Source organism: Bombyx mori, chromosome 26 (genome assembly GCF_030269925.1).
Source record: "Bombyx mori chromosome 26, ASM3026992v2".
Classification (NCBI taxonomy): Eukaryota; Metazoa; Arthropoda; class Insecta; order Lepidoptera; family Bombycidae; genus Bombyx; species Bombyx mori.
Genome location: NC_085132.1, coordinates 10,271,364 through 10,284,122, shown reverse-complemented (window position 1 = coordinate 10,284,122; position 12,759 = coordinate 10,271,364). Strand labels below are relative to the sequence as shown.

General features: G+C 38.9%; 1 protein-coding gene across 3 annotated transcripts in view; it reads right to left on the bottom strand.

Moving 5' to 3' along the window:
• The window catches only part of LOC101743221 (inositol polyphosphate-5-phosphatase A), a 34,764-nt gene that overhangs the window by 20,945 nt on the left and 1,060 nt on the right, over positions 1-12,759 (bottom strand). For 2 of the 3 annotated variants that reach the window (XM_012690327.4, XM_012690325.4), the window contains exons 2-4: positions 2,117-2,347; positions 1,599-1,766; positions 248-373 (exon numbers count right to left, since the gene is read on the bottom strand). In XM_012690327.4, coding sequence (XP_012545781.1) covers positions 248-373; positions 1,599-1,766; positions 2,117-2,347 — 525 coding nt within the window. Of the gene's footprint in view, positions 1-247; positions 374-1,598; positions 1,781-2,116; positions 2,348-12,759 lie in introns of those variants that run through there. The other variant, XM_062676357.1, reaches the window with a different exon arrangement.

Below are 12,759 nucleotides of genomic sequence, written 5' to 3'. Positions count from 1 at the left end.
TCACTCGTGAACATTTGTTAAGTACGCATTAAATTAGAAAAAATATTACCTGCCTGCGGGATTCGATCACCGGCCCAGTCGCATCGCTAGATACGAATGCACCGGACGTCTTATCTTTTAGGCCATGATTACTTCAAGAACTTTAAATTCCAAAAATTCAATAGTTTTTTTTAATATTAAATATGAACAGCTGAACTGAAAAAAAAAAGTCGGTCGACATTTTGAACACGCGTCCTGCGGTACCCACAGACGGGAAGGGCTCCATGGCGACCAGGTTGGACGCGTCGTGGAACAGGTGGATGTTGACGAACTCCACCGCCGTGCCGCGGATGGTCCAACGCGTGCGCAGGAACCCTTTCCGGGACCACTTGCACTGCAACAATACAGCACCGCTCGGTCAGCGCTCGCTGTGGCCCGTGACACTCCTCGCCGAGACGTGGGATCCGAGTTTCAGTCAAGGACTCTATCCAATCCAACTCTATCCCTATCTCACGCCTTTAAAGACTCTATCCAGTATAACTCTAACCCAATCTCATGGCTTTAAGGACTCTATCCAGTCTAATTCTAACCCAGTCTCTCCGCTCTAAGGACTCTATCCAGTATAACTCTAACCCAATCTGTCGGCTTTAAGGACTCTATCCAGTCTAATTCTAACCCAGTCTCTCCGCTCTAAGGACTCTATCCAGTATAACTCTAACTCAATCTCTCCGCTCTAAGGACTCTATTCAGTATAACTCTAACCCAATCTCACGGCTTTAAGGACTCTATCCAGTATAACTCTAACCCAATCTCACGGCTTTAAGGACTCTGTCCAGTATAACCCAATCTCACTGCTTTAAAGACTATACAGTATAACTCTAACCCAATCACTCGGCTTTAAGGACCAGAACGATTGCTTTACGGCAGGAATAGACATATAAGCATAAGCGTAATATAAGCAATGATATCCATGGACATGTATTAAGTACGGATTCGGACCACTAACACAGCTCGATACGAATGCACCGGGCGTCACATCATTTAGGCCGCGACTCAATGCGGTTGGTTGCTTTAGTTAGACTGTTATAAATAATATTGACCGTTAAACACTAAAACATAACGTTGTCAAGAGAATACAAATAATAATAAAAAAGATTTGATGTGCACTGATCCGCCAGTTTTGGCGTTACGTCACCATGAGACCTACTTCCCAGATTAAGGACCAAACTTCAGTAGTACACAGAAATACATATAAAAATGAATTGCTGTTCGTTAGTCTCGCTAAAACTCGAGAACGGCTCGACCGATTTGACTAATTTTGGTCTTGAATTACTTGTGGAAGTCCAGAGAAGGTTTAAAAGGTAGATAAATATGAAAGCTCGAAATGAAATAAAAATAACAATTTTGTTTTTCCATTGATGTATCCCCCGTCGGAATCGAATTCCTTTTGTTTGTTTTAAGTTTAATTTCTACAAAAGTTTAAGTCTTTTATTTATCGATTGAGGCACTACGAAGTCTGCCGGGTCAGCTAGTACACAGATATTTGTAAATTATTGCTAATTAATAAAAGAAAGTGGTTATCTAAGTACATTCAAGTGTAAATACAGCGACGACATTACCTCTGGGAAGAAATGCTGAGGGAACTTTGCCTTCTCTTTAGTGGAGGCATTCTCGATGTTACCACTGTGGATCTCTTTCCCGACAACATCAACGTAAGCTTTAAGGTCGAAATCCCATATCTTGAGGTCGACGAGCGACGAATGCGCAAAGTACATGTTGCCCAGGGCCTATGGGGCAAAAACTTTAAAACGTTAATGGTCGTTTGTTAGTTTAACCACAAATGACGTCACACATGACCAAGTTTTGTTAAATTTGCGCGACGATTTTCAAACAAGAGCAATTCGAATTCGCGTTTTTACTGACTCCCGTCACAGTAGCTTTCAATCCACTTCCTCATATGGCAGCACTAACTAATGAAATAATTTAATGATTAATTAATGAAGAATGTACAAGTTCATGGTCCGATTGAAACAACCTAATGACTATGTTTGTAGCAGGTTATAAGTGACGTCATTCAAACAAGTTTTATCCACAAATAAATCCGCTTTAAGAAGAATGTGACAGAACCATTACTCACAGTGAATTTCTCAGGCGAGCTGAAGTCCTCGTCGAGGTATATCCTTATTTTGTCAAACAGCCTCAGCTCTGGACAGTCGCAGAGCCTCTGGACAAAATCCTTGACGTACTGCATCGATTTCTCGTACGCTTTACCCCCCACTTCCTGCAGATGCAACGCTATGAACTTCGGATCCATTCTGGAGACGGCCTGGAGGAATTCCGACGTCCATATTGGCAGCATCACTGACGGCTGAAAATAGACATCCAGGTAAATAGTAGTGTTTTTGAAAATCCCTCACTTTTATTCACCACTGCCATTAAACGTAGGCATTCTTATGGCTGGAAGGACTTCTTGTGAGCCCGCACGGGCCACCACTACCCTGCCTATTTCTGCCCCGAAGCAATCGTGCATTCCGGTTTGAAGGTTTGGACAGTCCTTAAGTAATTCAATCGTGACGTTAAATTCATGTGTAAACGTGGGTCGAGATATTCACGTTTTGATGTCTATGGTAAGCTTCTAAGAAAAATGTACTGACAAAAAGGACCTCCCTTTTACATTCCTAGAATTGAATAATGGAAACGGCGCGTGTATATTTTACCCTACCACTAGTAATAACATTAATTAAAAAAAATACAGGTGCGATTTTTATTACCAGATTTTATTCTTTCATCGCGTAGGACCTTTGCGAATACCTACAGGATTTGAACACAGACATAGTTACACCACTCAAAACCAGTACTTCGGACGTGTACAGCCAGTAAATAATCATAGTATATAATATTCAATATTTGACTGTACACATTTCTATTGTACTTTCAAGTTATTATTGCTGAACAATGCTTACGACATACACCCTAAAGTTCTGAGATTTCCGACAAGGGGTTTCAACTTCAAGTTTTGTACAACACAAAACTACCCTTTACTGTAAACACGATAAACAATACAATTCAGTTATACAAAGAATCATATATACAAAACTATCCTTCCCTATAGAAAAGGAGGCCCGATTAAGTCCAAGATATAAGTGAAACGAGATATGAGATATTTTAGCGATGATGAAAACACAAAAGCCGTTATTCAAATCGCAAATAAGAGCGCTTCGTACGGAAACTTTATAATTCTTTGAAAAAAACCAGGCCAATTTGATCAGTTTATTTTCTAATAGTAACGATGCTCGAATTGCTCATCCATGCTCAAATTCGGCAACCGGTCTTGGATAAAACGACATCCTCGAAAATGGGGATGTTACAGTGTGCTTAGTGCGAGCTTTTTAACTTCTCGATCGCGTAAAAGTTAACTTTGAGCCCACAGAACGAGACGTGTACAGAAGAAAATTTCATTACACTTGTTACATCGAGCATGATACGAGATCTGTGTAATGTTTTTTTACATTAATTGGGTAGACGTGAACACAATTTCACGTCGGCGTAAAATGGTTACTGGACCACATAGACGTGATGAACTGGCGGCCATCGCTCACTTTGAAACGCGAGTTGGTTCAAATAATATTGCGATACAGCTTACGTGCCCTTCGTATCGTTAGGCACGTATTTTTCGCAATTAAGCAAGCAAGCCCTTAATAACTGCATAATAAACAATCCCCTCTCCTGGCTGAGCCCTTGCTCGCCCACCTGTCCTGGTGAAACTGGAAAGGCCTCCGGGCCACCAGTAATCCTTCGTTCATAAAAAATAATAATTAAACAATTGATGTTTATCCAAAATTTCAGCTTCACTACATAGTATAAAACAAAGTCGCTTTCTCTGTCCCTATATCCTTATGTATGCTTAAATCTTTAAAACTACGCAACGGATTTTGATGCGTTTTTTTTTTTTAAATAGATAGAGTGATTGAAGAGGAAGGTTTATATGTATAATAACATCCATTAAATAGTGGAGAAATCAATAATAAATTACATTTTCCGAAGCGAAGCGAGGGCGGGTCACTAGTTGTTAATATAACGTAGACGCCCTGAGAAATAAGCTCTATGTGTTCATATTTAAGAAGATCATTTTTATTATTATTTTTTGTTAATTAATTCCAATGAATCGTAATTAAAACCTTGTTCGTGCAATTTATAGTCGTCCTTGAACTATAAAAAAAGCAAAGTGGCTATAGCGTTAGCGGTCCTGCCCCTCGATGGTAGCTTGCCCGTTTTGCGGTATAAATAGAATGTTTGAACCACTATTTTTTTTTTTTATTTTTTTTTTTATAACACATTTTACGGTCAACGAAGTAAAAGAAACTATAAGTACGATGATTACTGAGCGATATGATGATAATATCTAGAGGCGAAAAGCTATTCGGATTAAGAAACATTTTTAAGCGACTACAGGAGAGCCATTTCAAGTTTAAAATTTGGAAAAAATTTCATAATTTGAACGAGGTAAACTTCATTGAAGTTCATTTGAAAACATCGAACTGTTGATGCTAATACCAAAGAAAAATCACCTTTAATTACAAAGATAAAGGTCGCGTATTTAGCGAAAAGCCGCTTCAACCAGCCTTTCGTCCCTCGATATGGGTATTCGAGGTTTGGAAGTATTTTTAAGTGACAGGCCGCAGAGCCCTGGGACTCCAAAGACCACGAGCGCCAGTGACCCCTGACCCTCAGACAGAACGTGCCTTCAGTGTCGTTAAAAAATAGCAACATTAAAATTCCGTAACCAAACTAATTCGTAATAAAAACAAGAAAAAAGCCTTCATAAATTTATTCCACGCACAAAAGATACCGTATACATTACAGATAACAAATGTTTAATATCCATTTTCGAAAATAATTGCGCGAACGATAAACACACACACACACACACAACATTGTTATTTACGTTCAACTTCTGCAATTTGAATTACATTTTAATATTTTCCTCGTTATATTTACGCGGAAACACAATCCCGTTATGTAATCAGTTAAAACAACTATTATTGTTATAACTGACAATTATTATTGTTATTATTATTGTTTTAGATTTTCTCACATTTACCGGGACATGCGCGTCACGCTTTGGGCGGAAAATGATTTTAATACACATTATTAATACGCTTTTATTAGCTTCAGACGTATGTATGTTTGTAACAGATCTTTGAACAGGATTTTGACCCCCTTCAAAACGTCGGAATTTGGTATACTTATTAAGGACCGATGACAATTCAATATAAAAAAAAAAAAAAAATATATGAAAAAAATATAATGAAGAAAATTGAGATTCAACTAAAAAATGAAAAGTAAATAATAGTTTAAAAAATACTAGCAAAACACGCTTTTATAGAAAATCCAAAAATATAAATAAATTTTAATAAATTTTAATTAAAAATAGTGTAAGAAAAAATATTTTATTGTAAAAAAGCGTGGGGGGTGCTTTTCAGGATATTATCAAAATAACCCTACTACTTATATCTGTTCATAAAATATTTTAAACTACTGACACCGTGCAGCCCACGCTTTTTTTACAATAAAATCATTTTTTCTTACACTATTTTAATTCAAATTTATTTACAATTTTTTAGTTGGATTTTTCTTTTAGGTATATAAGCGAATACAAAATGATTGAATACCGCTTTCAGGTACTGTTAATATTAACAGATTCTATATAGAATGAAGCTCATCGAAATTGCTGCCTAAGCTTATCAATGATGATTAATTGTGATTTTTATTACACGATGTTATTCCTTCTCAAGTCATCGGTGAACTTTTGTTAAGTATGTACGTATCGGATTAGAAGGAAGTGTGAAAGTAGCCCCGGTAATTAACAATTTAAAGAGCGGACGGTTAGCGTGGTATGGACATGTGATGCGTAGAGAGAAGATGCATGTGACTAGGAGATGTATGGAAATGGTAGTGCAAGGGAAGAGGTCGACCGAAGAAGACATGGATGGAGTGTGTGAACAACGATATGAGAGAGACAGGAGTGAGTGTTGAAATGACGGCTGATAGAAGAGAATGGAAGAGAAAAATTAGCTGTGCCGATCTCACTTAGAGGGATGAGGTGAAAAAAAATAAGAAGAAGTACGTAATGAATTAGAAAAATTGGTACCTTCCGGCGGGATTCAAAAATCGACACAGTCGCGTCGATCGATAAGAATGTACCCTTCTTATACACTAAGCCAGGGTGACTTCGAAACTAGGTGCTCACACAAGGCCCCATATTACAATAAATCCCCGATATGAGCGAGTCCGGAGAAAAGGTTTTCAGAAACTTATAACTAGTCAGGTCATAAGTATTGTCACACAGTAAAATTTTTTCTTTTAGAATGCTGGCCACAAAAAAGTTTATTGAATTCGAATTTCGAATTGTTCATGAAAATAAAAATGTTTACTTTTAGAATTTTACTCATTTTTAAATATGGAGTGGACGCTTAAAGAAGACCGTGTTGCAGTTATTGCGCTGCATCGTTGCGGTTACGCGCCAATTCAAATTTTCAACATACTGAAAAATTTGAATATAACCAAAAGAAAGCGGTACGCGGGAAAAAAATATCGGGAAATTCTTTTTTCGGATGATAAAATTTTTACCGTAGAAGAGAGCTACAACAAACAAAATGATAAGGTGTACGCACACAGTAGTGAAGAAGCGAGCAACCTTATTCCGCGTGTCCAACGAGGTCATTTTCCATCCTCGCTCATGGTATGGTTGGGAGTTTCTTATTGGGGCTTAAGAGAGGTACATTTTTGTGAGAAAGGTGTAAAAACGAATGCAGTTGTGTATATAAATACAGTCCTGACGAACCTTGTGGAACCTGTTTCTCATACCATGTTCAATAACAGGCACTGGGTATTCCAACAAGATTCGGCGCCAGCTCATAGAGCGAAGAGCACACAAGACTGGCTGGCGGCGCGTGAAATCGACTTCATCCGTCACGAAGACTGGCCCTCCTCCAGTCCAGATTTGAATCCGTTAGATTACAAGATATGGCAACACTTGGAAGAAAAGGCGTGCTCAAAGCCTCATCTCCATTTGGAGTCACTCAAGACATCCTTGATTAAGGCAGCCGCCGATATTGACATGGACCTCGTTCGTGCTGCGATAGACGACTGGCCGCGCAGATTGAAGGCCTGTATTCAAAATCACGGAGGTAATTTTGAATAGACTTTAGTGTCATAAGAATCTATGTTTTATTAAGTTCATTTTGGTATATGAATGGTTACATAATGAATAAACTTGTTTCAATTATTTTACATTAAACATGTGACAGAATTTATGACCTGACTAGGTATAATAAGTCCGCAGTGTTTTCATTACAACGAATAATGTTTTACGAGCGACCAGAAGATGAACCCACATCAAATTTGTAATTCGCTCATTTCGTTCACCCGGGTTTACATGATTGAGTAACAAATATTCAAGCACGCTTTCAGCCGACAGACCTTCATTGCTAGATATAGAGCTCCTCCAAGTTGTCGGGCTAACGTATGGGATACCCACATTATGCTTTCGGGTGCATAGTCGTCACTTGAGAACTTTAACGGCCGTCTGGTGTAGTGGTAAGTGACATGGTCACTACACAAGGGGGTCGCGGGTTCGAATCCCGCCAAGGGAAGATATTTGTATGATAAATATAAGTGTATTTTCCAGGGTTATGGATGTATATTGAATATATGTATGTGTATAATAAAAATCTTACATTTATTTCCGTTATCTGGTACCTGTAACACAAGTTCTTTACGAACTTATCACGGGACCAGTTAACGTGGCGTGATTGTTAGTAAATATTTATTTATTTATTTTAACTCCAGTCGCGATGTGCCCCATGAGGAATTCCCATGACCAACAAGACTTACTTTGCAGCTAATTCTGCGCGTACTATACTTTTTTGTTGCTTAGATGGGTGGACGAGCTGACAGCCCACCTGATGTTAAATGGTTACTGGAGCCCATAGACAACTACGATGTAAATGCGCTACCCACCTTGAGATATAACTTCTAAAGTCTCAAGTATAGTTACAACAGCTGCCCCACCCTTCGAGCCGAATAGGCGGGGTGGTGGTACCTAGGCGGTCTTGTGAAAGAGGTCCTACCCACCAGTAATTACGCAAATTATAATTTTGCGGGTTGGATTTTTATTACACGATGTTATTCCTTCACCGTGGAAGTCAATCGTGAACATTTGCTGAGTACGTATTTCATTAGAAAAATTGATACCCGCCTGGGATTCGAACACGGGTGCATCGCTCAACACGAATGCACCGAACGTCTTTATCCTTTAGACCACGACGATACCTACATAATTCAATAATCAAAGCGTCTATATTAGGTTGAAATTAAAAAAAAAACCGGTTTTCAAAAGGAATACGATTTCAACAGGTCATATAAGTAGGTACTTCCTTCGAAACGAAGCCTCCGCTATATTTCAACTTAATTTTTATTCTGTTCATGTACCCAACTTCCATTTTTACTTGCAGCATATTTTTGAAACAGGTAGCGTAATTTACACGTAGATCTTATTTCAAATACTGATTTGTTAATTTTGTGATCGAAGAGCGCCTTGGTAACATGCCGGTCGTCGTTCTCGTCGAACCCGCTGCTTGCGACGAAGGGCTCGACGAGTAAATTAACCCACAGACACAGTCCACTGAGTTTCTGGCCAGATCTTCTCAGTGGGTCGCGTTTTCGATCCGGTGGTAGATTCTGCGAAGCACGGCTCTTGCTAGGGTTCGTGTTAGCAACTCCAGGGTCCACAAGACTACTACTTCTTCCGTATTAGAAGTATCCTACTTTCCTGCCAGTCTGTCCGGAACCTAACATACGTATTTCGAGCAGCGGCGTGCATATTGTTTTCCATTTAGTCCATTAACTACTAAGTTGTCGTCGTGGCCTAACGGATAAGACGTCCGATGCATTCGTGTTGAGCGATGCACCGGTGTTCGAATCTCAGGCGGGTACCAATTTTTCTAATGAAATACGTACTCAACAAATGTTCACGATTGACTCCCACGGTGAAGGAATAACATCGTGTAATAAAAATGAAACCCGCAAAATTATAATTTGCGTAATTACTGATGGTAGGACCTCTTGTGAGTCCGCACGGGTGGGTACCACCGCCCTGCCTATTTCTACCGTGAAGCAATAATGCGTTTCGGTTTGAAGGGTCGGGTAGCCGTTGTAACTATACTGAGACCTTAGAACTTGTATCTCAAGGTGGGTGGCGCATTTACGTTGTGGATGTCTATGGGCTCCAGTAACCACTTAAGAACAGGTGGGCTGTGAGCTCGTTCACGCATATAAGCAATAAAAAAAAAAAAAAAAAATTGTCGTCAGCTCATTTTAAACTTTACCAAAAACGTATCTAGTGATCCGTGTTCTCGTAAAATCGTTAACACTAATACCTACTCCTCAAAATAAATAATTAAACATCAACAAAATCACAAAATCGATTACAATTACAAACAGAAGCGAAAATGATACTCGAATGTTTTGTTTTAACCTGTTTTTTTATATATATGTACATATATTAGATTTCTCGATGACGGATGGCAATTGATTACACGATATTTGAAAAATGATAATCGATTTTTTTAATCGTTTTACTTTAACTCCGCTAGACGGAACCACTAGTTCTCATAATGCAAATTAAACTTGACACGTATTTTCGCCTGTTTTGGGCAAGGGCGGATCCAGCTTTAGCGCCAGGAGGGGGTCACATAGTCGTGGGCAAGTTAAGAACTTACAATTTAATTTTGATAACAATAGATAATAAATAAATCTTCTTCAATTAGTCCAAGTTAGTTCAAGTCCTGGAACTAGCTTAGGGAGGGGTCATGACCCCCATGAACCTCCCCCTGGATCCGCCGTTGGTTTTGGGCCATGACCGGAATAAAAGGTCAGTCGTACTTTTTTCCCTGCCTAATCGTTGGTAGCTTATAGGAATATTCCAACAACGCGCGCACCACTGTAGTTACCATATTTACGAACTCTTACGACTTCGCGGACCATAGGACCTGTTGTTAATAACAATGACAAGTTCACAGCAACCAAGACTTTACCCCTCGGCCGTTGTCAACGACCCGGAATATATGTTTACAAATTAGTTTGGAAACGTAATAATTTCCAATGTAAGCGACCGTATATTTTTACTAAAGGTCCGTTGAATAGAATCCAAGCAATATTGAGCTCAACACTTTTGGGGTTCCTTGGCCAAATGGTAAACGAAAAACTTATACTCGTATAGCTCAGTCCAATATCCCGACCTTTTTTTTTATTGCTTAAATGGGTAGACGAGCTTACAGCCCACCTGGTGTTAAGTGGTTACTGGAGCCCATAGACATCTACAATATAAATGCGCCACTCACCTTGAGATTTAAAGTTCTAAGATCTCAGTATAGTAACAACGGCTGCCCTACCCTTCAGACCGAAACGCATTACTGCTTCACGGCAGAAATAGGTAAGGCGATGGTACCTACCCGAGTGGACTCACAAGTGGTCCAACCACCAGTAAAAACCTATTAAGACCTATTAAGTTTATGAAAATTATAAAACAAATTTAGAACAGATATAAAAATAATGTATGACAAACTTTTGTCAAGGCCTAATGGAAGCACACGGCACGACAGTACAGATTCAAATCCTGTTAGCATTTATATATATTTTTTTCTAAGTAAATAAATCGATAACACGTGTTTACGAACAACTTCCACCATGAAGGAATAACATCGCGTACGTACGCATCGCAACATAAAATCATAACGCAAATCTTATGACTATGCGTTATTACTGGGAGTAGGACGAATTGTGAGATCGCGCGGGTAGATACTAACATCATCATAACCGACCCAGGCGAAGGGACAACGCAAAGCCCGTCGCCCGAAGCATTTTTATAGCTTATATTATTATGGTTGGACGAGCTCACAGCCCACCTGATGTTAAGTGGTTACCGGAGCCCATATACATCTACAACGTAAATGCGCCACCCACCTTGAGATATAAGTTCTAAGGTCTCAGTATAGTTACAACGGTTGCCTTACCCTTCAAACCGAAACTCATTACTGCTTCACGGCAGAAATAAGCAGGGTGGTGGTACCTACCCGCGTGCATTCACAATAGGTCCTACCACCAGTAATTACGTAAATTATAATTTTGCGGGTTTGATTTTTATTACACGATGTTATTCCTTCACCGTGGAAGTCAATCGTGAACATTTGTTGAGTACGTATTTCATTCGAAAAATTGGTACCCGCCTGGGATTCGAACACCGGAGCATCGCTTCAACACGAATGCACCGGACGTCTTATCCTTTAGGCCACGACGACTTCATATGTCTTGTCGGATCGCCCCAGATTCACTCTCGGTGCTTTTAGACTCTTCAAGCACCGGTCACCGTCCTCGTCGTCGAAGAGGTCGACGAACTAACACAACCTACTGAGATCCGATGGTAGCGAAGCACTGCTCTTGTTAAGGCTAGTGTTAGTAAATCCTATCAGGTTCAGCCCGCGAACTCACCCGTCCGGGCGTAGCTGCAATAGCCCCCTAGGCTACCAGCGAATATGTAGATAGGGAAAAAAACTAACATCCTGCTCATTCCGCGCTACATGCAAGCGGTCCGCATTGAAGGAAAACGTAACTTATCCATACTATAAATATTATAAATGTGAGAGCGTGTTTGTTTGTCCTTTTTTCACATCGGAGCAAAGCAGCAGTTTGAAAATTTTTCAAAGTAATATGTTTGGTTCAAATGTCTACTTTTTATCCCAAAAAAATATCTAATTCCCACAGGAAACTGTCTTATTATCTTTAGAAAAATTACGTGACACTTTAGGATAGATCAGAAAATTTATTGACACTTTTTCTTGACGACGCAGATGAAGCCGCAGGTAATGGCTAGTTTACACAATAGTTACAAGTGAAACTTCAATTTCATATCTTAAAGCCAGTGGCAGATTTCACTTTATAAAGTCAACGGGCATTGAAACAATGGTTCGCAATCACTTAAAAATAACAGCTTCCCTCAAATCTCAACCATTGAAAGATACTAAAGGCAGGTCAACGAAAAATCTCCATAATTTACAGCATGTAACAAAGCAATAATGCTTTTATCATTATAAAACATGTTGTGTTGCTTAATCGTTCATCTGATTATGATACAGCTTCAAAAGTTGTTGTTGGAAACTTGATGGAAGGTTTCAATAAATCAATGTTTTTCCTATGAATAGCAGTGGTCACAGCTGTTCATTAGTAGGTTTCATTAATATTAAATACAAATATTGTCGTGCCTGCATGCCTGCAATTTGCATACCTGATTGTGACAGCTGCACATTTTATTTAGGCTTCGAACAAAAACTATTGTAAATAGCCTTTGATGTTTTGAAATATAGACTAAGAAGTTGAATCGATATTTTTTTTATAAATAAATAATTAAAAAGAGCTATAGTTAGAAAATAAATCCATTCAACTATGTAAAACTATTTAAATACGGGGTTATGGGTAAGTACGTGCTACTAAAAATAGTCACATATGTTTTAACTATAACACCAGCTAAGAGAACTGATCGACAAGAGTTAACTAGTGGCACTACACACTTTTCCCATTAATAAAACCCATCATAAAATTTCAATTAATTTTGACTTTATATGAGTGCCTCTTTTAGTAATATTTACTTATTGCTCATAACGTGTTAATCAGCAAAGAATGGGTTTTACTTTTAATGTTGATTATCAAGTATCAAATTTTTAG